The sequence below is a fragment of the Mustela erminea genome, chromosome 14, assembly GCF_009829155.1.
Source record: "Mustela erminea isolate mMusErm1 chromosome 14, mMusErm1.Pri, whole genome shotgun sequence".
NCBI classification, from domain to species: domain Eukaryota; kingdom Metazoa; phylum Chordata; class Mammalia; order Carnivora; family Mustelidae; genus Mustela; species Mustela erminea.
The window spans coordinates 38883050-38910283 of record NC_045627.1 but is presented as its reverse complement, the minus strand read 5'-3'; the positions used below and the strand labels follow the sequence as shown (position 1 = coordinate 38910283).

The 27234-nt window shown below is 36.8% G+C and overlaps 1 protein-coding gene across 1 annotated transcript in view; it reads right to left on the bottom strand.

Moving 5' to 3' along the window:
* Positions 1–395: 395 nt before the first annotated feature.
* The window catches only part of MCU (mitochondrial calcium uniporter), a 203258-nt gene continuing 176419 nt past the window's right edge, over positions 396–27234 (bottom strand). Inside the window, exons 3-8 of the mRNA XM_032313952.1 lie at positions 25048–25218; positions 23865–23969; positions 11483–11643; positions 9798–10001; positions 3730–3846; positions 396–2354 (exon numbers count right to left, since the gene is read on the bottom strand). Coding sequence (XP_032169843.1) covers positions 2277–2354; positions 3730–3846; positions 9798–10001; positions 11483–11643; positions 23865–23969; positions 25048–25218 — 836 coding nt within the window. The 3' untranslated portion in view covers positions 396–2276. The remainder of the gene's footprint in view (positions 2355–3729; positions 3847–9797; positions 10002–11482; positions 11644–23864; positions 23970–25047; positions 25219–27234) is intronic.

The following is a 27234-nucleotide window of genomic DNA, read 5'->3' as shown; positions in this document are numbered from 1 at the left end:
AAGTAAATAAAATCTTTTAAAAAAATGCCTGTTTTAAAAATACAGGCTCTAGGAACCAAATTTAATTTCAAAATGATATTTTTATAAGAATTAATTTTAGGGCTCCTGGGTGGCTCAGTCGTTAAGTGGCTGCCTTCAGCTCTGGTCATGATCCCAGCGTCCTGGGATCAAGGTCCACATCGGCTCCCTGCTCAGCGGGAAGCCTGCTTCGCCCTCTCCCACTCCCCCTGCTTGTGTTCCCTCTCTGGCTGTCAAATAAATAAATAAAATCTTACAAAAAAAAAAAAAAGAATTAATTTTGGAAGTAAACAGTTTTCCACTAGAATCACAGGAAAGTAAGTTTTGTTGTTGCTGCTGCTGTTTTTTGTTTTGCTTTAAAGAAATAGATACTATAGTTCAAAAATTGAATAAGTATTTATTGTTCCAGAAGGTACATTGCTTTTTATACATATTTCATAAATGATACAGGATTTTACACATGTTCAATATTTTGCTATTTGTTTAAAGGACTTTTCTCCACATTTCCCTCCCTTGCCTCCCACACACCCTGAAAGGATTTGCTCGTTGCACTGTGCTGTTTCTTCTTAAAAACCCTGCACACAAACAGGATAGATGATTTAAAAATAATTCACAGAACTTAACAAAAATAAATGAGGGAAGGGGTTGAACGACTCGGGGGCACTGGAAGGAAGGGGAGACATGCATCCTTTCATTCCATCATGCCAGCGGAAGGGGCGGCGGCAGGAGCAGAGCAGCAGCGGTCTGGGCAGGCCTTCAACCTCTGCAAGGCACCTGGAGTCTGGGTTTGTCATTGCAAGTGTTTCTTTTCATACACAATGATCCCAAAAGAGGAAGAAAATGAGAAAGAACCTCCTTGCCACAATGAGGAGGGGCGAATGGTGTGAAAGAAAAAGCCGATCAGCTGTGTGGCAAGCCTCATCATCCTTTCCATCCTGCCCCCACAGTCGTTAAAAACAGGATATTAGACACAGATTCCTTTGACTCTTCAAGTGCAGATGTCATCTGGAAATATGGTAGAAAATATTTTGATAGAGTATAAGATTAATTCTTCCTTCTCTCAATTTAAGATAAGAAAAAAGAGGGTGAAGAGGGTAGGTTGAAGGAAGCCGTAGAAATGTATTCCTGTATAAAGATAAATTGCACCCTTGGAGATCCACACACTTGATTTACAACTATTGAAGTGGTGGAGGTGGGGGGCTCACAAACAGTGTGGAAGTGTGTGTTCTTCAAGATAAACAAAGTCTCCAGACAAGGCAGCGCCATCTGGGTGGGCTGGAATGCTGTCACACGAGCAGATTAACAGCAAGGAGATTATTCTGGTTTGAAATGGCTAGAGAGCCATGATTTTTAGCCAATTTGTAAACCTTACGTCTTCCTGATTTGGTAATATAGCTGAATACCGCCCCCCCTCGGATTTGCGTTATGGAGGGAGAGGGGAATATCAATAGGAGTGTTAAATAAAGGAGGGAAATTCTGCCTCTTCTTAAAGATTAATTAATAAAAAACAAAACAAAACAAAACAAAACAACCTCATGCAGTGTTGCCAATGATTCCTAGGTACTGATCCAGAGCACTGGAATATACAGACATCGAAGAAGGTATTATGGGATAATCCAAAGTGTCAATTATTAAACAGTCATAAGTTGATTCCAACTCTCATATGGATAAAATTAGCATAACCAACAGGACTGGGTGGTCAGAAAAGGGACACGAATAGGAGAGATTCCTGGTCACTTTGCAGAGACTGGGTCCAATTTAAAATAAATGCTAATGACATGGGCTCAGACTCTGTTTGCCACCCACATACCTTGAGGATTTGCTTTTCTGGTATATTTGTTTACTCCTATGTCAAAAATAAGAAAAGTCAAATTAAAAAAAAAAATTAGAGCTGAGTGGGGTGCTGGTGTGTTACTGTTTTGCTGACCCTGCAAGAAGATGCAAGAAAGGAACACCCCCAGCATCCTTTTCTCTTTATGAATCTCTCAACTATATAATGCATCATTTTCATCCAGAAACTAAGATGCTTGATTAAGACAATATTCACTAAGCCCTTTGAGCTTATATTCCACAAAGCCTGATCCTTAGATTTTAACTTCCTCTTCTTCCTTAAGATCCTTTTTGTTTTGTTTTTTAATTAAAGGTAAAAACCCTCTACCCCGACTTGGCTCCCAGCTTCCACCTGCAATGCTTTAATTAAAAAGGCAAGAGTTATAAACAGGTGTTCCTTCTGCCAGGATTCAGAGGCTCTTCGTAGATCAATCTTTTTCACCAATTTGTCGAAGGGGCAGATGTACTTGTAATGGGTCTCTCAGTCTCTTAAGGTCCATTTCTGCCTAAAATAGAAACAAAAGGTCAGAAAAACCGGCTAGTGAAGCTTTCAATGATATTATCCTCTCCTGAGAAAAGGTAATTGTCTTTTTCTGCATCACTATGAATCCCAGAAATCATCTCAATTACTCTCAAATTGAGACTGCCTCAGAAGCAAAGGGCTTTAAAGGCATAGGACAACCAAGGGGGACCAGAATGGAAGTCTGCCCTGGCAGGATCACCTGTCAACAGAGCCTCCAGGAAAGGCTGTGCTGTCAGCAGGGCAGGACTCAGAGGCTCAGGACCGTGCGAGCATCTGATGCACCCTGAAGGCGTTTCTCAAACCTTTGTCTGGATCCGGAACTTGAACTTCCGTTGCTCAACACTTGAGTGCTTCCTCCAGTAGTTGTTTCAGTTTTTTTTGCTTAGTGATTTTAAAATCAGGGATGTGCTGTCAAGGGCAGCACTTTCAAAACTCACACTGGCTGGGACCTCAGCTGTGGATCTGGATTAGTAGGCTGAGGGTAGGGCTGGAGCATTTGTATTTTTAACAGCTCCAGGGATGCTTCAGCCCCACCCTCAGCCTAATGCGCTCCCTCCAGGTGAGAACCACCACGCGGAGCAACAGAAGACATAAATCAACTTAGGCCAAGGCAGGAAGACAGACTAAGCCTATTCAAAGTACAACCCCAACACCAATAAGGGACAGAGAAGAGCAACCAAACGTTATAGAAGACAGCAGAGTTTCTAGAGATTTTCTGAAAAATCGCTGAAGTCATATAAGACTACAGAGAAGAGGAATGAAGATTTATTCAGCAAAATCAAAGATATCGGAGGGAGGCACACACAGAAATTTGAAAGAGGTAACTATTATGAAAAATAAAATACATCTCTTTTAAAACAGCATCTTCTAGTTCAATAAACTCTGAGACTTGTGCCTGGCAAACATTTCCAGTAATCTTTCTTACCTGGATTTTATTTTTCCCCCATAGCCACCACACATTTTAGGTGGAAAATCTTTTGAAATTGTTGTAAAAAGATTTTATAAAGAGAGAAAAGTAAAAACAGACAATTTTAAAGAAACAAAAAGAAAAAAAGTAAAAATAGTTCTACAAATTTCAATATGCTACTGTTAATAGGATAGATAGGACCCATCACCTTTTCACCTGCTGTGTTCTAAAACTTTCCAGAGAGATGTCCATGCTAAAATTCACATTTTTATTAACTGAGGAATAATTAATACAGGAAGAAGAGGGTGTGATCATTCTTTCAGAGTTTACCCACTGAAGCACTACAGTTATGGATAATGGTAATAATAATAACAATTATTATTATTATTATTATTATACCAATACCATACAAAATGGGACTGGAATTTATTTTTATTTTTGGAAAACTTACCTGAGCAATTGCATCCTTGAGTTGATTATATTTCTCTAGGTCAAAACGTGACTTTTTGGCTCCTTTATGGAAAAATAATAAGTATTGTCTGTCTCTGGCTTCTGGATAAACATATTCCTACAAATTAAAGGAGAAATTAAATTATTAGTCCTTAGAACACTATCTTTACAAAATGAGCACTAACTGCTGATTAGGTTCACTACACGTGCAAAGATATATACCGATGTAGGTGCAGTGTTAAATATTTTTTTTTAAATTTATTTTAAACTAATTTTTTAAAGATTTTACTTATTTATTTGACAGAGAGAGAGAGAGAGAGATCACAAGTAGGCAGAGAGGCAGGCAGAGAGAGAGGCGGAAGCAGGCTCCCTGCTTTCAGAGAGCCCAATGCAGGGCTCAATCCCAGGACCCTGGGATCATGAACTGAGCCAAAGGCAGAGGCTCAACCCACTGAGCCACCCATGTGCCTCTAAATATTTATTTCTTGAACATTTTTTTATTGTGAAACACATGTGTAAGAGTACACAAAACAAAAACGTACATCACAATGAATCATCACGTAATGCAGTCAAATGCTCTACCACTGAGCTATACCCCCATGAATCATCACATAATGAATAAGCTAATCACCATCAGATAAAGAAAATCGAACACTGCCAACAACCTGGAAGGCATCCTCCCACCTCTTCCCAATTATTAACCTAGGCTTCCTTCCCAAACTCATCACTATCTTGCCTTTAATGGTAATTATTTTCTTGTTTTCTTTACAGCTTTACTGCTTAAGCATGAATCCCCTTGAACTCTATGGCTTAATTTTATCTGTTTTTTTAATTTTATAAAAATGGAGTCAGACGATAGGTATTATGTGCAGCTACTTTTGCTTAATATGTTTGTGATATTCATACTTTTGTAATTCATTCATTTTCATTGCTAGGTTATATTCTATGGTATGACTACATCACAATTTATTTATCCATTTTACTACTGATAAGACTTTGGGTTGTTTCCAGGCTTTCCTTTTATGAATAATGCTGCCAAGAACATTTTTGGGCTTTTCTTTTCTATTGGATGTACACCTATGAATGGAGATCCTAGATCATAAGGTATGACTGTGTTCAAATTAAGAAGTGATATAAAACAGGTTTCCAAAATGGTGGTACCAATTACATTCCCATCAGCAGGATACGAGAGTTCCCATCATTCCATATCCTTGCCAATACTTGGTATTGCCAGTTAAAAAAAAAAAAAAAAAAAAAGTCATTCTGGTGTGTGTGAAGTACTACCTTATTTTTCAAAAATAGCTTTCATGAGATATAAATCACATACCATAAAATTCATCCACTTAAAGTATAATGTTCAATGGTTTTTAGTGTATTCATGAAGTTGCACAACCACCACTACAATCAGTTTTTATCATCCTCAAAAGAAATCCCATTCTCTAGGGTCACCTGGGTGGTTCAGTGGGTTAAGCATCTACCTTCTGCTCAGGTCCTAAACCCAGTGTCCTGGGATGGAGTTCCACCTTGGACTCCTTGCTCAGCAGGAAGCCTGCTTCTCTCTCTGCCTCTGCCTGCCACTCCCCTACTTGTGCTCTCTCTCTGACAAATAAATAGATAAAACTTCATTAAAAAAAAAAAAAGGAATCCTGTACTCTAATAATCACTTCTCATCTCCCTCAACATCTCCAATTCCAGGCAACTATTAATCTACTTTATGCCTCTACAGTTTTGCCTATTCTGGACATTTCATATAAATGGAGTCATATAGCATGTAGCCTTTTGTGGGTGCCTTCTTTCGAGGTTCATCCATTTGTAGCATGTATTGGTACTTCATTATTTTGTTGTTGCCAAGTAATATTCCATTGAATAAATATGCAACATTTTATTTATCCAGTAATAAACTGATGACATTTAAGTTGCCTCCACTTTTCTGGCTATTATGAATAATGCTGCTATGAATATTCCTGCACAAGTTTTTGTATGAACATGTTTTCATTTCTCTTGGAGATCTATAGCATTTTCCTGATCACTCATGAGCCTGAGGCATTTTTGTTTCATATATTATTAGCCATTTGAACTTCCATTTTTAGATGTGCTTATTCAAATCTCTTGCCATCTTTTTCTACTGGGTTGTCTGGTTTTTTCTTACTGATTTATAGGTTTTGTTAATATATTCTGATTATGGATCCTTTGTTGGGTATATGCCCTACAAATATCTCCTCCCAGCCTGTTTGCCCTTTTAATGGTGTTTTTTTGTTTTTAGATTTTTATTTATTCATTTGACAGACAGAGATCACAAGTAGGCAGAGAGGCAGCCAGAGAGAGGGAGGGGGAGCAGACTCACTGCTGAGCAGAGAGCCGGATGCAGGGCTCAATCCCAGGACCCTGGGATCAGGACCTGAACTGAAGGCAGAGGCTTTAGCCCACTGAGCCACTTAGGTACCCCTAATGGTGTTCTTTAATAAATAGAAATTCTTAATATTTTAAAAAAGATTTTATTTATTTATTTGAGAGAGAGAGAATGAGAGAGGTGGGGAGGGGCAGAGGGACAGAGAGAGAAAAGCAGACTCCCTGCTGAGCAGGAAACCAGATGCTGTGGGGCTCCATCCCAGGACCCAGAGATCATGACCTGAGCCAAAGACAGACACTTAACCAACTGAGCCACCAAGGCGCCCCCAGAAATTCTTAACTTCAATACAGTCAACTTTATCATTCTTATTCTTTATGGTTAGCGCTTCATTTTGGGTAAGAAATTATTTCCTATTCCACAGTAATTGGCATATTTTCCTATTTGCCTTCCAGAAGTTTTATTTTATTTTTTAAAAAGATCTTATTTTTAAGTATTCTCCCACACCCAACGTGGGGCTTGAACTTACAATCTTGAGATCAACAGTTGTATGCTCTACAGACTGGACCAGCCAGGTGCCCCTCTTCCAGAAGCTTTATTGTGTTAGCTTTCATATTTATATCTATAATCTATCTGGAATTAATTCTTGTTAATTAAGGATGTGTAAGGATGGGTTCATTTCATTTTATTTTTAATATGGATAATCAATTGTCCTAGCACCATTCGTAGAAAAAGACTCTTCTTTCTTTGCAGTGTTATCTTTTTAAAATCAAAAGTTCATTTATAACACATCTGTTTCTATATTCTCTCATCTATTCCACTGGACTATTTGTCTTTGTGCCATTATCTTAATATTACTATAATATTATAAATAAAGCTACAGTCTTCCATATCCTGTAGAGCAAATCCTCTTACCTAATTTTTCTTGTTCAAGGGTTCACTGGCTTTTCTTAGGCTTTTACATTTTCACTGAAATTCTAGAAACAGTTTATTCAAATCTTCCCCCCTTCATCCTCAGAATTGTTGGAATTTTGACTGGGGTTGCACGGAATCAAACAGATCAATTTGAATACAACTGACATTTTTTAATATTTACTTTTCAGTCTGTGAACATGTTCAGAAATTTCCTTTAAATTTATGTTTTTCTGCATAGCGATTTTGCACATCTTTTGCACGATTACTTTTAGTTTCATTTTATAATTGTTGCTGGCATATAGATATGCAATTGATTTATGTATATTGATCTTGTATCCAGTAACCCTATGAAACTCACTTATGGATTCTAATCAAATATATGTACATGTTTTTATATATATATATATATATATATATTTTTTAAACATACGAAGACCTTTGAATAACATCAGTTTTATTTCTTTCCAGTCTTTACATTTTTTAATATTTTTTCTTCCAGGGATAATTTATGTTTGCTTCTGCCTGGAGCCTATGAGCACTAGCAGTTTTGGATTATCACTATTCTAGGAATACCTTAGTCTAACTGAGATGAATGAAGTTGGGCTATGGTTCAGAGAGAACCTACAAGAGGATCCTCCTTATTTGATAATGGTAGCTATTAGAGGTTCCAAACCAAACAATCTCAATTGTTTTGATCCTTCTAGATCATCAAGTTTTGCTCAGCTTCTTGGTCTCTGTCTTACCCTGCTTAGTCAGCATAAATCCCCAGAGGTATAAGCACACTCAGCACCAGGTTTACCTTCCTGGAATTCCTCTTCCTCAAGTCCTTGCATGGTAATTTTTGCTATCTTATAAGCTCTCTAGTGTCTGTAGGCAGATATATTTAATGTTTTATCTAACTATTCTAACTTTTCCTCATGGGAGGATTGGTCTGATGCCTAGTATGTCATAAAAGAAGCAGAAGTGAATATTGAATTACAATGATGACAATAATGGATTAATAGTAGCTAAAGGCGGGGCATGCCTGGGTGGCTCAGTTGTTAAGCGTCTGTCTTCAGCTTAGGTCATGATCTCAGGGACCTGGGCTGCAGAGAGCCTGCTTTTCTCTCTCCTACTCCCCCTGCTTGTATTCCCTCTCTCACTGTCTCTTGCTCTGTCAAATAAATAAATAAAATCTTAAAAAAAAAAAAAAGTAGCTAAAGGGAAATAGAAATTGGAAAAAAAAAAAACCCTGAATGCCTCTCCTCCTAAGATATTATAGTCTAGTAGAGGAGTGAAGACATTATATGTGAATAACTATAATACAAGATAGCGTAGGATAAGTGAAATGAGAGGTACAATGTGCTACGAGAATTCAGAAGGAGAGTTCAAAGTTGTCTGTAGGGAACTGACCAAAGGTTCATGAAAGATCAGTATTTAAGAAACCTTGAAATAGAACAGGTAGAGATCCACAGGGAGAACTCCCAGCTGACAGAATGATGGGAAGTAAGGAATGAAGTGGTAGAAAACTCAGGGCATTTGTGGGAATAATGAATATAATTTTATTTGTTTAAAACACACAGTAAGTATACTGTAGGGAACTGACAGACCTTTGGAGAAGACAGGGAGGAACCAGTTACGACTATCAGGCTAAGGAGTTTGGACTTCAATCAACAGATAAAAAGAACCTATTAAAGGGGTGTGTATATGAGGGACAGGAACAGGGAAGAGAGGAGAAAGAGAAGGAAAGAAACAAAGACAGACAGACAGACAGCAAGGCCATGTCCAGAGCTGTGATTAGACATGACTGATCTGGTTGTTCAGTTCTGTTCACTCAGGGTAATGAGTATGAGCCAGACATGGGACTCGGTGCTGGATACTCTGGGCAAACAATGGCCGGACATGAACAGTTTATTGTCTCTCTTCTCTACCAGACAAGTTTGGGAGGCCCAGAAAGGTTAAATACCATTTGGGGGCTTTCATTTTCTCACACATAAATAGGCCTGTGACCAGTGGTCTAACAACAACAGAAACAAAATGCCTATGTTCAATCAGAGCTATATAAAAATATAAGAGAAGCAATTCTCAGCTTTGGTACCTAAGAAAATAGAAAAAGGTTCTCATGTCTCACTTACTGTAAATTTTTATCAAGGGAAGTTGAATCTGTGTGGTATCACACAGATAATAATAAGTGATAGTAAATCCTTCATACTTTTTAAAGTGCCAGAGGATTTTCAAGCTACTGTAAAAATAACATTGGCAACAAAAATGAGTTCCAGATACTGATATTTAATAAATGAGTCTTGGTTGCTAGAGAATAGGCCAGGCATATAAAGTGATTAGACATCTAATTTTCATCTCTCTTCTAGGAAGCAAAAACAGTAACAAAGAAGCTTACTTATACTCTTAATATACTTAGAAATAGTCCAGAGTTGAATTTAACTATCTGATTAGTTATCACTAACTTTCCATTCCAAGAATTCAATAAAAACCAAAAGCCAAGCCAACTTGGCTGAGCAAGCTATCCTGCAGCAGATCATTCTTCTCTCTGTAAGGTATTTTTTTCTAAATTTAATGGCTTATATGGCTCACTTTATAGTCTGTGAGCTTCTTGAGGTTAGGAGCCATGATTCCTTACCTTTAACACCGAGAATAGAGCATAATACACAATTAGCATACATGTGCACAGGTGCATCTCTGTGTGTGTAGGATTAAAGAGTACTTAAGGGGAGATGGCTTTAGAAAGAATATGAGAGAAAAGAGAACTACTGTGACACCCAAAACTTCATTAGCATCTCATAAAAAGTTTCTGGAAGAGGAATTCTTACCTGGCGTGTCATTACAAAATATGCATACATTGCCATGGCACTTCCGTAAGTGATAAAGTAGGTGACTGGCTCCATGATGTCCCAGGAATATTCCCACCAGGTAAGCCGGGCCAAAATGCCAAACTGTGTGGCCATGTAGGCAAGTCCACCCCATAGCACCAAAGTGGTCCTCTTCTCAGCTTTTCTGCTAATCTCAATTCGTACCTACAGGGCACACATGATCAATCAACAATACAGTATTTTGAAACAGAACCAATTTTACATTTAAACTGTTTACATTTGCAGAAGAAATAGGGCTCATAATCAGGACATGTTAGTCTCCCTTCTAGGAAACGTAACTTGTCTTCCTAAATAGTATCTGTAGTTTTCACTGAATATTTTATAGGAGTAACACTTTCTTAGGACACTTGTGTTTTATGTTTCACCCTAGAAGTAGGAAAAGATGAAAATATAGTGAAGCTACAGGAGTAAGTTAGTGTCAACAACTCTTTATCCTACGACACAATTATCTTTTTTGAGGGAGGGATATGAAAATATGCCAGTGTTCTCTTACTGTAGCATGTAAGATTTCATCTATCGTCACTGTTTACTCAAGGGGTCTGCTAGGGGGCAGAAAGTACAGAGAGTCAGAGCATGGACTCTAGATTCAGAACAGCTGTGTGCAGGTCCTGATCTGTGTATCGTCATCAGTGTCATATAGAGTTTTCTGAGGACTAAATAACGGACTACAGGTCAAATACTTGCACAATTCCCAGCATATAGTATATAGTCAACAAAAGATGATAATTACTTTGTTATAGCTAGTACATTAAAAAAATGCTTTTTTACATCTTGAAAATGCCAAATTTAAATCTCATTCTCCTTCACAACAGTTCAAGTCTGATTTCTCACATTTCTAATGATCTTAAATTTAATGAGAACCTTGAGATACACGTTCATTATTTTTAAGGAAATGAGAAGAAGCACAATATTAAGAGTATCTGTTCCCTCTCTTAATCTCTGATAGTCTAATTTCTTACAATGAAAATATTTGTATCATTGTTAAAAAATAAGAATGACATGCTTATTATAAAACACCTGGAAAAAGGTAAAGAAGAAACCAGTCATCACCTTACTCTATTAGCATTTTGGAATATACTTCTGACATTTTTCCTGTGGGTTACATATACATATATATAAATATGCATAACTATATGCACAACACATTTAAAAATTAGATCATAGTATACATTAATATGCACATTTTATAATACACTTTGCATCAAATATCATAATATTCTTCTATTGCAATATGTAGATTAGGTCTACACAATCATTTTTAACAGGTGCATAATATTCCATATAATATTGATTCTTAACTTGGCCAAAATCATTACCCCCTACACACATAACTTATCTCAATCAGTAATTAACTCAATTGTTGCAAAGGTCATAAATCTGGTTATGGGCAGACATTTAGAGCTCAAAGTTCTATGCCCACTATGAAGACTCAAAGCTATTCCTTTTCAAGTTTTTTCTTAGCTTTGATTGGACTTTGTTATGGTTCAGTTCCCAAAACTAAAGGACTAGTTTGACTGACACAACTCAATTACCAAAAAAAGATGGGGGGGGCGGAGTGGGGAAGCAAACATATATGCTCTAGAAAATTACTGTTGAAGAGGAGAGTCTGAGATTTGAATGGGCACCTTTTCCAGGGGAGCCAGTTGCTCTTTGAGATCCTCTAATCTTTCAATAAGCTCCCTTTCCTTGTTTAACTGGTGCTGCTCGATGCACAGAGTAGTGTACAGCTGCTGGACGAGTGTCTTTACATCATTCAGTGTTGCTGCATTTTCGTGGCTTAAGAGGTCTGAAAAGAAAGGGGTTACAATTTTTTTTTTTAGTGTTTGCCTTAGATGGAGCATTCCTATTCCCAGAGCTATTAGACAATAACAAAAACAAGACATACTCATTTACTACAGGAACCCCACCATCCGTGTTCAACTGAAGGAAAGTGATAGTTCCTTTTCAAAAAAGAGGTACCTGCAAATCCTAGAAAGTCAGTTCAGATTTAGGCGACTTGAAAATTTTGAAGCCAACATCTACTTTTATATTCTTGGAAGTCAAAATGCTACAAATAAGATTACAAATAATAATAATCCTCATTAGATAAAAACAAAAAAGGGTGCCTGGGTAACTCGGTCAGTTAAGTGTCTGCCTTCGGCTCAGGTCCTGGGGTCCTGGGATCAAGCCCCACATAGGGCTCCCTGCTCAGCAGGGAAATTGCTTCTCCCTCTCCTTCCGCCTGCCGCTCTGCCTACTTGTGCTATTTCTCTGTCAAATAAATAAATAAAATCTTTAAAAAATAAAAACAAAAATCTTAGGCAATATGTTAAAAACTAGTAGAGAGGTTCAGAATTTGATCATGCTTATCAAAATGCTTATCTATAATTTGTCTGTGTTCCTGCCATTTTAATTTGTGATTTTCTTCCTGTTTAATACAGGAAAAAAATACACAGTATTTCAAATTTGCAAATACAAAGATATAAATAAAAATACAATTATCCTAAAACTCTTAGTTCCCATACACCTTCCCCCTATCATGCCAAATTTGATTTACCCCTGTTGGGAAAAGAATATAGCTGTTTGGGCCTGAATATCATGTTTTAGAGGGCATGAAGTTAAGAGAACGATTGAAAGGGTAACATATTAAATTCTTTGATTCAGTATCCTCTTCTGGGAGTAGCACATGTTTCCAGAAATCTAAAAATTTTGTTTTTGAAAAATCTAATTTAAAAAATCAGCTGATCTCAGTTGTCAAAGAATAAAAACAAAAAACACAAGAAAGAAAACTTTTGCTTTAAACTCTTGCTAGCCTAGAGGCGCCTGGGTGGCTCAGTGGGTTAAGCCTCTGCCTTCGGCTCAGGTCATGATCTCAGGGTCCTGGGATCAAGCCCCGCATCAGGCTCTCTGCTCAGCAGGGAGCCTGCTTCCTCCTCTCTCTCTGCCTGCTTGTCTGCCTACTTGTGATCTCCGTTTGTCAAATAAATAAATAAAATCTTAAAAAAAAAAAAGAATCACTTAAAAAAATAATAATAAAATAAAATAAAATCTTGTTAGCCTGCTGATTCATAGACCTGTACCCTTGGGGCAAATAATACATTATATGTGAATAAAAAATCAAATCAAATCAAATCAAATCTTGTTAGTCTTAAATGTGACATTTTGTTACGTACAGCATAAGGTAACTCATCTAAATCAAAATAAGCCATAGTCAGAATTAGCCATATATTTAAACTTTTTTCAAGGATGTCCTTTAGTACAGTTATCACAGAAATTCAATCCATGAAAAATTCAAGTAAGGGCAGCAAATTAGATTAGAGAAGAGCTGATACAGTAAAATGGTAGCACAGTATCTTGCACACTTCAGTAAATGTGTGCTGAGTTAATGGGAACAGACAAAAGCAAGAACACTTTGAGTTCTAGAAGTCATCTATGTCAACAGGGCTTTCTTTGCACTGAAGTTGTAGCTCACATTTGCATATGGCTTTACACTCTCCAAAGTTACAAGAGAAAGCTGCACTCTGGAAGGCAGTAGCTTATCTGGAATGTTACAGTACAGTGGTAGAGTCTGTGTCTCTTGACCCCATGACTGGAACTGAGTTATAATGTTTCTACTAGATCAATAACAATATTTCTTCTGAAAGCTGGGTCCCCTTTCAAAAAGACAATTTCTTAAGTAGTGATCAATCATCTACAGTTAATAAAATCTCTTCACATATATTATTTATATCATGTTATCCTCACAATAACAGCATGAGTAAACTTGGCAGTCAAAATTTATAAATGAGGAATTTGAATCCGAGAGATAAGATTAACAAATGTTTTTGTACTAGGTACTGATCTAGTCACTACAGAGAAAAAAAAAATCAAGTATGAGGTGGTTGCTCTCTTTAGTGAGGTCTAAAACTAATACTCACAAACTTGCATAGCTCTTAGGAAATGGACAGAGATCATCTGACTGGTAATCCGATGACTTTCCTCCTGTATGCCCTTTCTTTTTCCATTTTAACTTTTTTTTTTTTTTAAGATTTATTTATTTATTTGACAGGGAGAGGGAGAATGAGGGAGGGATAGAGGGAGAGAAAAAATCTCAAGCAGACTCCACTTTGAGCATGGAGCACAATGTGGGGCTTGATCCCATAACCCCAAGATCACAACCTGAGCTGAAACCAAGAGCTGGATGCTTAAAAACACCCAGGCGCCCCCATTTTAACTTTTAATACTGTATTTTCTTAGAAGTCCAAGGAAGGAAGGGGAGTAAGGAAGGAGGAAGGAAGAAAAGAGGAAAGGAAGCAAATAAGCAAAACTAAACAGAATCTCTTCTCTTCTTTTTCCTAATGTAGCATGGATATGCTAATGATCAAGCATGTATAGATAATCATATCCTGAAAATCTGTAAAGTTGGAAATCAGACTTGGAATTTGTTTTACAAAAATGTACGTCTCTGTTAGAATACTGTTCATTGAAAGCTTGTTAGTTTACACTTGATCTTAGTCAAAAGGCTGAGAAGCGATGAAAGCTTGTTAGTTTAAAAATTAATATTTGTATTAAGGGTTCTGCTGTGTAGAACATTTATTTTTTATATCAATCTTTTCTTTTATGGCTTCTGGGTTTTATGTTATAGTTAGGAAGCTCTTTTTCAATCCAAGGTTATAAAAATATTTCTCTTTAGATTGGCTTTCAGTACTCTTTAATATTTTTCTTCTTCAAAATTTAAATTTTTGATCCACATACCCTTTGACACAGCCTTCCACTTCCAGGTATTTTTCTTACATATACACTCATAGACTTCCTAAGTGACACATATTCAAGATTATTCAACATTACAGTATACACTATAGCAAAATATGAAAACTACATAAAGTCCATCATTAAGTTTCTAGATCCTTTCTTATCTTTCTCTCTTTTGTGTTTTGCTTATTTTCTTTAGTGATATATTGGATTTATTTCTCTTTATTCTTTGCATGTTTATTAGTGGTTTTTAATATATGGTTACTATTAGGTTTGTATATAACCTGTTCTGCATACAGCAGTCTATATTAAGTTGATGGTCGTTTAAGTTTGAACCCATTCTTTTCTCCTCTCCTCTTAATGGTTTAAGTATATGTTATTACATTATATATCATTTTTAAAGTGAGTTCCTGGAATTTTTATGGAAATACTTTTTACTGCTTTTGTGTTTTCTGCCTTTTATACTGTCACTTTTGGTCTCCCCTTTCCACTCAGTTAGTCCCCTTTAATATTTCTTTTTTTTTTTTTTTAAAGATTTTATTTATTTATTTGACAGACAGAGATCAGAAGTAGGCAGAGAGAGAGAGAGGAGGAAGCAGGCTCTCCGCGGAGCGGACAGCCTGATGCGGGGCTCGATCCCAGGACCCTGGGATCATGACCTGAGCCGAAGGCAGAGGCTTTAACCCACTGAGCCACCCAGGCGCCCCCCCTTTAATATTTCTTATAGGGGTGGTTTGGTGGTCATGAATTCATTTAACTTGTTTGTCTGGAAACTCTTTACCTCTCCTTCTATTCTGAATGATAGCTTTGCTGGATAGAGTATTGTTGGCTGAAGATTTTTCCCATTCAGCACTTTGCATATATCATGCCTATCCCTTCTGGCTTGCAAGTGTCTGTTGAAAAATCTTTTGCTGGCCTCATGGGTTTTCCCTTGTAAGTTACTGGCTTCTTTTGCCTTACCATTTTAAGAATCTTTTATCATTATATTTTGGAAATTTAGTTACAATGTGTCTTGGTGTAGATTGCTTTTGTTGATTTTGATGGGAGTTTTATGGTTCCTCCTGGATCAGGATGTCTATTTCTTTCCCCAGGTTAGAGAAGTTTCCAGCTATTATTTCCTCAAATACATATTCTGCCCTCTTTTCACTCTCTTCTTCTGGGACTACTCTAATACTTAAGTGTTATCATGTTTGATGGAGTCACTGAATTCCCTAAATCTATTCTTACTTTGTGTAATTCTTTCTCTCTTTTGTTTAGCTTCATTGCTTTCCATTACTGTCTTCTAGCTAATTAATTTGTTCCTCAGCTTCTTCCAGGCTGCTGTTCATCACATCAAGCTTGCTTTTAGTTTATTGCATTCTTCATGTCTGACTCCTTTTTAAAGATTTATTTATTTATCTGAGAGAGAGTAAGTGTGAGAGAGAGTATAAGGAGGGAGGCACAGAGAGAGAAGTAGAAGCAGACTCCCCACTGAGCAGGGAGCCCAACACAGGACTTGATCTCAGGACCCTGGGATCATGACCTCAGCTGAAGGCAGATGCTTAACCATCTGAGACACCCAGGCGCCCCCATCCAATTCCTTTTTAACTCTTTTATCTCTGTGGTAAGGTTCTCAATGATCTCTTCCATTCTTTTCTCAAGCCTAGTGAGTATCCTTATGATCGCTGCTTTAAATTCTCTAGCAGGTGTGTTACTTACATGTTTGCTTAGATATCTAGCTGCAGCCTTATCTTGTTCTTTTATTTAGGATAAATTCCTATCTTCTCATTTTGTCTTAGTCTCTGCCTGCTTCTGTGTGTTACAAAAGCCAGCTATGTCTGCTACTCCCTTTTCAATGTAATCTTTTCTCTCCCATTTTTTTAAAAAAGATTTTTATTTATTTGAGAGAGTGAATGAGATAGAGAATGAGTGAGCATGAGCAGGGGTAGGGGCAGAGGGAACAGGAGAAGGAGACTCTCATGCTGAGCTGGGAACCCAACGAGGGGCTTGATCACAGGACCCTAGGATTATGACCTGAGCCATACATAGGCAGACACTTAACTGAACCACCCAGGTACCCCATCTTCTCTTCATTAAGTTGTAGAGTTTGTTTTGTCAGCCCTTAGTGATGCTTTCTGGGGTATTTACGAAGATGATAGTTATCTAGTTGTATTTATGGAAGGAGGTGAGCCTAGGGTCCTCCTATTCAACCACCATCTTCCTCAGAATCCACTCTTACTTCTTCAGCTTCATCTACAATCGCATAAGGTCTCAGTCCTATAATAAATCTTTTATTCCAAAATACCTATATAGTTCTGCCTCCCCAACTGAACCTGGACTGATATAAATACTATGTATATATATATGTATGCTATTATTATATTATAATATATATACATATATATATATATATATAACATATTATAAAAAGGGAAAAAAGTTATGCACTCATATTTTCTGACAAATCCATCAACAATATTTGTCAGGAAACATAAGAAACTAAGAACTGTGCTTGCTGGTACAGAAGGAGCAAAGGGGGGATGTAGAACAAGGAAAAGAAAACTTTTTCCCATACATTTTTTGACTTTGGCAGTTAACCTTGTGAATGTACTATCTATTCTAAACAAATAAAATTTAATGTGCAATCACATACTTTCTAACAGCAATTAAAAAACCATGAAATGATAATTCAAAGATCAATCTCAGAGATGTCCAACTACTAAAGCCCCACTAAACTCAGGAAAATTGGCTTTATTTTGTTAGATTTTCTTGTCAGGAAGAATATGGTTCCAATGTATTGTCAAAGTGGAGGAAAACATCAACCCCAAATCCTTGACCCAGAAAAATTTGCCCACATATTTGGAGATGAAATTTTGAGAGAAGACAAATCTACTAATGGCTTAACGATAACACTTTTGGATGACTTGTGTATGCTTCACTAAAAATGCAATTAGATATTTGTTAACGTTTCTGCACATGTCATCAGTGCCAGGAAATTCAGGTACAGAAAGGCAAGAAGATGTGTTAACCTAATAGGGATTAAAAGTCTTTTCAGCTACTAGAATGGTTTGAGAAGGACTTTGGTTGAGTCTCTGATAAAGTATTTGTTCCTGTTTGTATTTAGTTTGGCCCTTTAAGTGTTCCTCTCAAGACATTTATATCATTAAGAGAGAAGCAAGGTCTCCAATATCCTCTGGATGGATATATGGGGAAAAGGCTTAGTGGTGCCAATCAAAATGATTCTCCTTATCACAACAACTTTCAACAACCACTGAGTTAGATTATATTCTCTTCTTCCCCAATAATTAAGTGGAAGGTAGTTAATTACTACTTCAACATGGACTGAGATAAGACCTTTTGTACTCCCTTTTCCATATTCCTCCCTCCATTCTAGATTTAGGTTAGGTTTAAAATAATCTAATTGCTAAAACAGTTACTCTTCTCATTCTGCGGTGGGCAGAGGGCAATCCAGCCAAAAGAACGCAATGATGCTTATAGATAGCCTTAATGCTATGACCTGCCCCCTTGGTTTTTTCTGCCTCTTCCCTTTCAACTTTGGGCTTAGGTACAAGGGTACCCTTAGGTACAAGGGTTGTCAACACTTAGGCATCCATAATACTTACGGACTGTCAATCCACATAAACATTAAATGGGCCTTTATTAGATCCTCTATCAATCCTCAGTGCCTGGTGTAAGTGTGTAAAGTTCAGGTTTACTGATACACAACATTTTTAGTTCGAAAGTGCTATCCATCAACAGGGAAATGAAAGGAATGCCGGGGTTGCTCAGTCCATTATATATCTGCCTTCAGCTTATGATACCAGAGTCATGATACCAGAGTCCTAGGATGGAGTCCCACATCAGGCTCCTTGCTCCATGGGGAGCCTGCTTCTCCCTCTGCCTGCTGCTCCCCCTCCTTGTGCACAAGCACTTGGTCTCTCTCTGACAAATAAAGTCTTAAAAAACAAAACAAAACAGGGAAAAGGAAAACAGGAGAGAAGTGAAAGTTAAAGGGCAGGGGTGGGGGGGTTCGTAGAATTCAAAACTTAAAAAACTGTCCTGGAAAAGTTCTCCTTCATTAACTCTTTTATTAGATTTGTTCCATTGCTCCATGTATATATAAAATCCTCGTGTTCCTCCTCCTCATTTGATACCTGAGCTCTAGTACCTTCAGTTTCTTTTCTGTTTAGCCTTTTCACTAAAAAGTATATGTGGGGAAGAGGAATATGCCTACTCATCTGGATGATTGCCAACTTTCTCAAACACAGAAATGCACACTGCTCTCTTGATGCAGTTGAAAAAGAGTGGTGACTTCGATGCCAGCAATATCTTCCTCACACAGGGAGAGGAAGATCATATGGTGGCAACAAAATTAAAGCCTATCTTATACATTATCAAAAGAAAATGATTTTCCTTACTATTTATTTAAGGTCTTTTTAAAAAATTTGAATTCTCATATAGTTAACATACAGTGTTATATTAGTTTCAGGTGTACAATATAGCGATCCAACCCTTCCATACAACACCTGGTACTCATCGTAACAAGTGCCCTCCTTCATCCCCTGACCTGTTTCACTGAACCCCCTGCCTTACCTCTGGTAACCATCAGTTTGTTCTCTTTATTTAAGAGTCTGTTTCTTGGTTTGTCTTTCACCTTTGTTCATTTGTTTTTTAGTGTTTTTTTCCCTATGATTTGAAATCATATGGTATTTGTATTTCTATGACTTATTTCACTTAGCACTATACTCTCTAGCTCCATCCCATGTCATTGCAAAAGGCAAGATTTTGTTCTCCTTAACGGCTGAAAAATACTCCATTGTATACATATATGCACCATATCTTCCTCACCCATTCATCTATCAGTGGACTCTGGGGCTGCTTCCATAATATGGCTATTGTAAATAATGCTGCTATAAACATAGGGGTACATGTAGTCCTTTGAATTAGTGTTTTTGCATTTTGGGGGTAAATACCCAGTAATGTGATGACTTCATCATAGAGTACTTCTATTTTTAACTATTTAACTATTTTAACTGTTTTAAATTGGCTGTACTTGTCTCCTTTTTCTCTATATCCTCACCAACACTTGTTGTTTCCTGTGTTTTTTATTTTTTCTATGTTTTAAAAGTTTGGCTTCTGTGAGAAATGGTATGTAATAGCATAATTTCCCATTGTTTAATAACAGAATTAAGAGAGCTATGATGTATGAAAAAAATTTTTTAGATTTTATTGATTTATTTGAGAGAGAGGGAGAAGTAGCTTCCCCGCTGAGCAGGGAGTCCAACATAGGGCTCGATCCCAGGACCCTGGGATCATGACCTGTGCCAAAGGCAGCTGCTTAACCAACTGAGCTACCCAGGTGCCCTTGAAAAGATTTTAAATACTGAAAAGATATCTTAGGGGCACCTGGGTGGCTCAGCTGGTTGAGTGACAGGCTCTTGGTTTCAGCTCGGGTCATGATCTCATGGGTCTTCAGACTGAGCCCTGTATAGGGCTCTACGCTCAGCAAGGAGTCTGCTTGAAATTATCTCCCTCTGCCCTTCCCCTGACTCGTGCGGTCACTCTCTCTCTCTCATAAATAATTTTTTTTAAAAAGATATTTTAAAATTCTATACCAATGCTATTGAGTTACCAAATTTCACACTTCAATCTATAATTATTATAAGTCCATGAATTATATAATATATATAATCAGTCCATGAACTAATGACTTTTGACCCTTGCAAACTAAAAAAAAAAAAGATTTTATTTTTAGGTAATCTCTACATCAAAAGTGGGGATCAAATTCATAATCCCAAGACCAACAGTTGCATGCTCCACCAAGTGAGCCAGACAGGTAGCTCATAAACTTCATATTCAAACTGACTTCTAGGGAAGAATGCCAGAACTCTGAGATGTAGATAAAGATGTAGATAAAGTTGTTAGAATGATGAACTGACTAGCAGAGAATCAAAGAGAATATCTCCCCCTTCCATTTTCTACCTTTACTTTCCTTTATTCAACTTGGGAATAACCCCATTTAAAAATCTAAACATTCAGGGGCGCCTGGGTGGCTCAGTAGGCTAAAGCCTCTGCCTCTGCTCAGGTCATGATTCCAGGGTCCTGGGATTGAGCCCCACATCGGGCTCTCTGTTCAGCAGGGAGCCTGCATCCTCCTCTCTCTCTGCCTCCTTTCTCTGCCTACTTGTGATCTCTGTCGGTCAAATAAAGAAATAAAATCATAAAAAAAAATCTAAACATTCATTTCTGCTTTAAAAACACAGTATTAGACAAGATGGTTAAAATTAGTTATTGATTAAAAGCCCCTAGTTTTTCACAACATAATATAAGGAAGCTTACTGTCCCGCTTATTATACTTTATGTGAGGATGTATTAGTGAACTTTATACTTTACTATTTATATACTTTATATACTATTTATATACTTTATACTATACTATTATACTTTATGTAAGGATGTATTAGTGAACCTTTTAAATTTTACTAACAGTAAATTTAAATTGAATGAACTCTCTAGGTAAATTCGCATACACACACAAAATACTCCTAAGTAAAATGCTCTCAAGTTCTACCCAGTCTGTCACAAACGGCAGGTTTTCTTTTTTTTCCACAGGTGAATAACATCCATTATATGTATATACCACATCTCCTTTATCCATTCATCTGCAAACAGATAATTGGGTTGTTTTTATATCTTCACTACTGTGAATAATGTTTCAATGAATATGGGAGTGCATTTCCTGGTTATATGTCCAAAAGTGGGATTACTGGGTTATATGGTATATGGTATGGCCAGTCAAAGGGTAGCCAAACTTCCAATTGTAAGATGAGTAAGTTCTGGGGATCTACTGTACAGCATGGTGACTATAGTTAACAATATTGTATTGTATACTTGAAATTGACTGCGAGTAGACCTTAAGTGTTGTCACCACACACACACACACACACACACACAGACAGTAATTATGTGAAGTGATGGAGGTGTTAATTAATCCTATTGTTGTAACCATTTTGTAATATTAAAGTATATCAAATCATCACACTGTATATCTTAAACTTACAATGCTATATATCAATTATATGTCAATAAAGCTGGAAAAGAAAGAGCAAATTTAAAGAACAAAAACAGTAACAAAAAACCGAGTAAACTAAGGCCTGTACTTCTGTTATTTTATTTTTTTATTTTTGATTTTTTAAAAGATTTTTATTTATTTATTTGACAGAGATCACAAGTAGGCAGAGAGGCAGGCCGAGAGGGAGGAAAGGAAGCAAGCTCCCCACTGAGCAGAGAGCCCAACATGGGACTCGATCCCAGGACCCTGAGATCATGACCTGAGCCGAAGGCAGAGGCTTTAACTCACTGAGCTACCCAGGCGCCCCTGTACTTCTGTTTTTTTTTTTTTTTAAAGAGAGCTTCTAGTCCAAAAATCAGGGAATAAAGAAAAACATATTAGCATAGCTGGCATGTAGCTACCAATCCCTGGTCTACATGTCCAGTTATTCCAGAGTAATAAAGTCTGGTTCAGTAATGTCTTACTATTTAAAGGCTACTTTCCCATTCTTGCTGTATTTACTAGACTTTTTCTAAAGCTAGTTTCATTTCAACTAGTTTGCACATAGAAGAGAATCTGGCTTCTGAACAACCAAAATACTACCACCTTAACTCACTTATTTCACTCAACACAGAATGACCACCTGAGTCAATGCAGGACACAAAAATCACAGTGCCGCGCTCAGTGGGTTAATAAGCCTCTGCCTTTGGCTCAGGTCATGATCTCAGGGTCCTGGGATCAAGTCCCGCATTGGGTTCTCTGCTTGGCAGGGAGCCTGCTTCCTCCGCTCTCTCTCTGCCTGCCTCTCTGCCTACTTATAATCTCTTGCTGTCAAATAAATAAATAAACCCTTAAAAAAAAATCACAGTGCCTTCCACCTGAGCATTAACAAAGAAGAGGAATAAGAATTCAGAGAACAGATTGGTTGGCTGGGAGTCAGAGTGAGAAAGAACAGAAAGAATAGGATTGTTAAAAACCTTTACGGAGGAGCCAACCTTGACAATTTTGTCACAAGGAATAGGTTAGGAAGAAAGAAAAGAGGCACCTTCGAGAAAGGTGAACTAACACTGAGATGGCAAAGAATGGCACAGTTCAGAAAACAGCAAAGGAATAGAGGGCAGAGGAAAAGTAGACAACATGTAAGAGAAAGACAAAAACTTTTAAAGTAGATGTGGACCAGATTTTGGAGGCGTTCAATGTTTAGGCTTTCACTGAGAACACTTTATACCTTAGACACAATTCTCAAAAGCAGAATCGAAAAGAAGGGGCATCTTAGGAGGCTGGTGATAATGGAAGGGGCATGAACAACAGAAGTCATTGACGATAAAGATCAAGGGCAGAGAGAGAAAAGTGACCGAAAAAGACCCAAATCAAAGGCTATTTTAGAGAACTATCTAGCATCAGTACTGTGCAGAGCCAGATTAGAGTCTGGGATAAAAAGAAAAATCAATAATACCAACTGCCTTCATTTAAATTTTTGATACTGTGTTCATCATGGGTTTTTTTGCATTAACTTTAAAATAGTTCATTCAAATATTACTGATTACTAAGTTTTTAGGGGCACCCTCTTAAAATGTCCACCTGAAGGGGCACCTGGGTGGCTCAGGCAGCAAGTGTCTGCCCAGCAAGGGTCCTGGGATCATGCCCCACACCTGGCTCTCTGTTCAGCAGGGAGCTTGCCTCTTCCTCTCCCTCTGCCTGCTGCTCTGCCTACTTGTGCTCTCTATCAAATAAATAAATAAAATCTTAAAAAAAAAAAAATTTGCACTGAGGCAAATACCACAATTTTTACAAATCAGAAGTTCCAAAGGACTACTATTATACATTAATTGACTTTCACGCTATTGACCTTGAAAGGAAAAAAAAAAAAGATTAATTCCTGTTACAAATGTTTTAGAAGATAGGGAAGTCCATAATTTATTTTTGAAAGATTCCTCCTGCAATGTTATTAAAATAATGTGACTTTTAGCTTGTACAGAGGGAAGGAGCTTAATTTACAGGGAATATCCATTTATGTGAAAGAGTGACAATATCCTATAATAAAGCATTCCAGTGTCTAAGGCAGAATCTAAGTTTCAGTCAGCGTAATACCCAAGTACTCAAGAGTGAGGTACCCAATGAGTTGTTCAATTGAAAGGGTTTTATCTGGATGTAAGACTTTCAGTTTCTTTGAATATTATTTGCTTCTCAAGGTTATCCAGGGAAAAACGAAGTTCTTTCCAAAAGCCCTTCCACATTTCTTTGACCTTATCAAGATTACTTTTTACCTCTCTTTGGTGGTCGTACATGATATGTTAAGTCATTAATGACCAGCTTAAAGTCATCAAGGAGTAGGAGGTCTATCCCTGTTGAGGCAGCAACTCGAACGCCATCTGTGAAAAATTTAAATGTAAAAATTTAAACTTGTCATATGTCCACAATTAATTGCGAATGAGCAGGAAAAAGCAATCCTCAAAATCAATTTTAAAAATTATATCTCTTCTTTTAAATTCTAGTTCACTTTTGCCTCATCCCCAAGTTCTATGCTAAACAAAGCTTTTATTATCTGAGCTTTTTGCTTTCATGATCTCAAGTCCATGAAGATTTAACAATATACTTTTCTAACAGAACTTTATGAACAAGTAAAATCATTACATAGATCTATAGGTGTTATGTGGAAATCTAGGGTCTCTGGGGGAGCTGAATGGATGTCATATATCTATCTATGATGGAAGATGATTGAGTAAAAGTAATTTGGTAGGGACAAATGTTAGGGTCAGCAAAGTACACCATACTGGTCTACTAATTATATTACTAGATAAGATGAAAATTAAGTATATTTAAACTACTTAAAGTATAGAAATGTGGCAAATTATTAACAACTGGTAAATCCAAGGGTAAATAGGTACTTCCTGTATAGTCTTTTATGTTTCTTGTAGATTTAAGATTTTTCAAAGAATGGGAAAAAAACCAAGGTACTTAAATAAATAAGTAGGATAAATGTTATGTCAAATGGGAATTTTTAGTGCCATTCTTTTCCAATCACATATGTCTTAATTTTGTAAACTTTCATGTGAAAGACAGAAGATCTAAAAAGAAGTCCTAACATTTCGTATCTCCAGAGATGAGGGCTCAACCACTAGAAAAGTTTATTTTATGCCTACGGTAATAATAAATAGTTAATAATAACATAAAATGTGATTGACTGCTCATCTTTGCCTGGGGCATTATATGTCAGATGCTTCTGAATGAGACTTTTTGTATATATACAATCCTAAAATTGAACAATTATACTTTGCGAAGTGGGAGAGAAATCACTGTCTCCTGACATTTTTTAAGGAAAAAAATATGTTCTAAAGTTAAGAGTGGGGTATTCTTTTGCAGTGGGGTGTGTGTCTGTGTGCGCGCACGTATAAGTGGTCTGGGGTGAAATGAGGGTTGGGTGGGAATTAATAATGAATGTGACTATACCTGGTGAATAGATTGCAACTCTGTCAATTCCCCGATCCTCTTCTTGCAGTTGTCGTAAAAACACACCAACCGAGTCTGAGATAGGTTTGAGTGTGAACTGGCAGCGTTCACGCCGGGATGGTAGCCTCACAGATATCACAGGTAACCCATTTTGATACACCACTGTCACATCTGAATGAAAAAGACCCATAATTATATGATAATCAGATTTCATTATAAGTTACAGTATTACTAGTCTTACATAAGGTCTATTATTATCAATGTGGTTTAAAATATTTTCAAAGGTTTCAAGAATATGCCCTTTAGCTTTAGTTAAAGGTTATTCTGGGAACTGGCTTATGGAAGATCAATCATATGGCTCACACAATTCACTCTTCAGAAGAAAAAAAAACACGTAAAAGATTAGATTCTAAGTAGGTCAGGGAAAGACTTGCCCAGAAATCTGAGATAAAGATTTTGGTGTTGGTGAATCTAAATCCTAGTTCTACTGAGAAGATTTTATTAAACAGCCAGAGATTGCTGAACTAGGTTCCCTAACCTGTAGGAGATAGCTCTTAGTAGCCACAGCTTTCAAGAATCCCTGGGGAATAATATAATGAAAATACATTAAAAAAGTGAGATGCTTACTTAAGGACAGTCAATTCATATTTATGGTATAATTATTATTTCCAAGGGACTTGATAAGTAAGTATTCTCTTATGCAATATGAATATATTATGATATAATAAAAAAATTCTTTTTATGTTCTCTTGAACATCATCCTGAGGTCAGCTAGAAGCCAAACTCAACTACTTGGGATTTTCTAACAAAAATTATTAAAGGAAACATTATCATAAGCTATAAATCTGAAAAGATTTTCTACATTACAAGGTAGAATTCCCATTTCCTTATCTTTTTCCTCAACAGGAAAAAAAAAGCCTTAGTTACTAAAACAAGTGTCTGAATAAAGTAACTCTTTTGAAGTAATTTTCATATGAATTTTTTAAATAAATAAATTTTAAAGCTCATGTAAAGTTTTTACATGAGCAGCCAAGATTTAAAGATGATAAGTTAGCACTAGGCTGTGAAGCACTATTTAATATCATTTTCCTTTTGCCTTAAGAGCTTCCTTGAACATTTCTTGTTCGGCAGATGTGTTGACAATAAATTCTCCTCACTTTTGGGAACTCTGAAGTTTATTTCACCTTCATTTTTGAAGAAAAATTTGCTGTGTAAAAAATTCTAGTTGGACACTTTTTTTTTTTTTTTTTTAGCACTCTAAAGAACTTAGGTCTTCTGGTTTGTCTAGCATATGATAAGTTCATGTATATTCTTCTTTATTTCTCTGTACATATGTCTTTTATCCTGTGGCTACTTTTTTTTTTTTTTAAAGATTTTATTTATTTATTTGACAGACAGAGATCACAAGTAGGCAGAAAGGCAGGCCGAGCGAGAGGAGGAAGCAGGCTCCCTGCTGAGCAGAGAGCCCGATGTGGGGCTCGATCCCAGGACCCTGGGATCATGACCTGAGCCGAAGGCAGAGGCTTTAACCCACTGAGCCACCCAGGTGCCCCTATCCTGTGGCTTTTCTCTTTATCACTGGTTTCCAACAATTTAATTACAATATTCCTTTCTATGGTTTCTAAGTTATTAAATTTCTTAGATCTGTGAACTCATAGTTTTCATCAAATTTGAAGAAAATTTTGGCCATTACTCAAATATTTTTTCTAACTCTTACACCTTTCCTTCTGAGATTCCAGTTATACTTATATTAGACTATGCAGTGTTGTCTCACAGGGCATTAAGGTTCTCTTTATATAAGGTTCTCTTCATTTTGGATAGTTTTAACTGCTATGCACTTCATTGAGACTGATATTTTCTTCTTCCGTGTCTAAATCTGTTAATTCCATCTATAGCTGCTTTTCATCTCAGATATTATTTATTTCATCTCTAGAAGTTACATCTGTTTATTTTTATATCTTCTGTTTTTCTTCATATTATGCTTGTTTTCCTTTTCCCCCCAAATATAAAGATCACATTTATAATAACTATTTTAAAATCCTTGTCTGTTAATTCCATCATCTCTGTTGTTTCTAGATCTTCCTGACTAATTTTTTTTTAAATTTTTTATTTTTTATAAACATATATTTTTATCCCCAGGGGTACAGGTCTGTGAATCACCAGGTTTACACACTTCACAGCACTCAC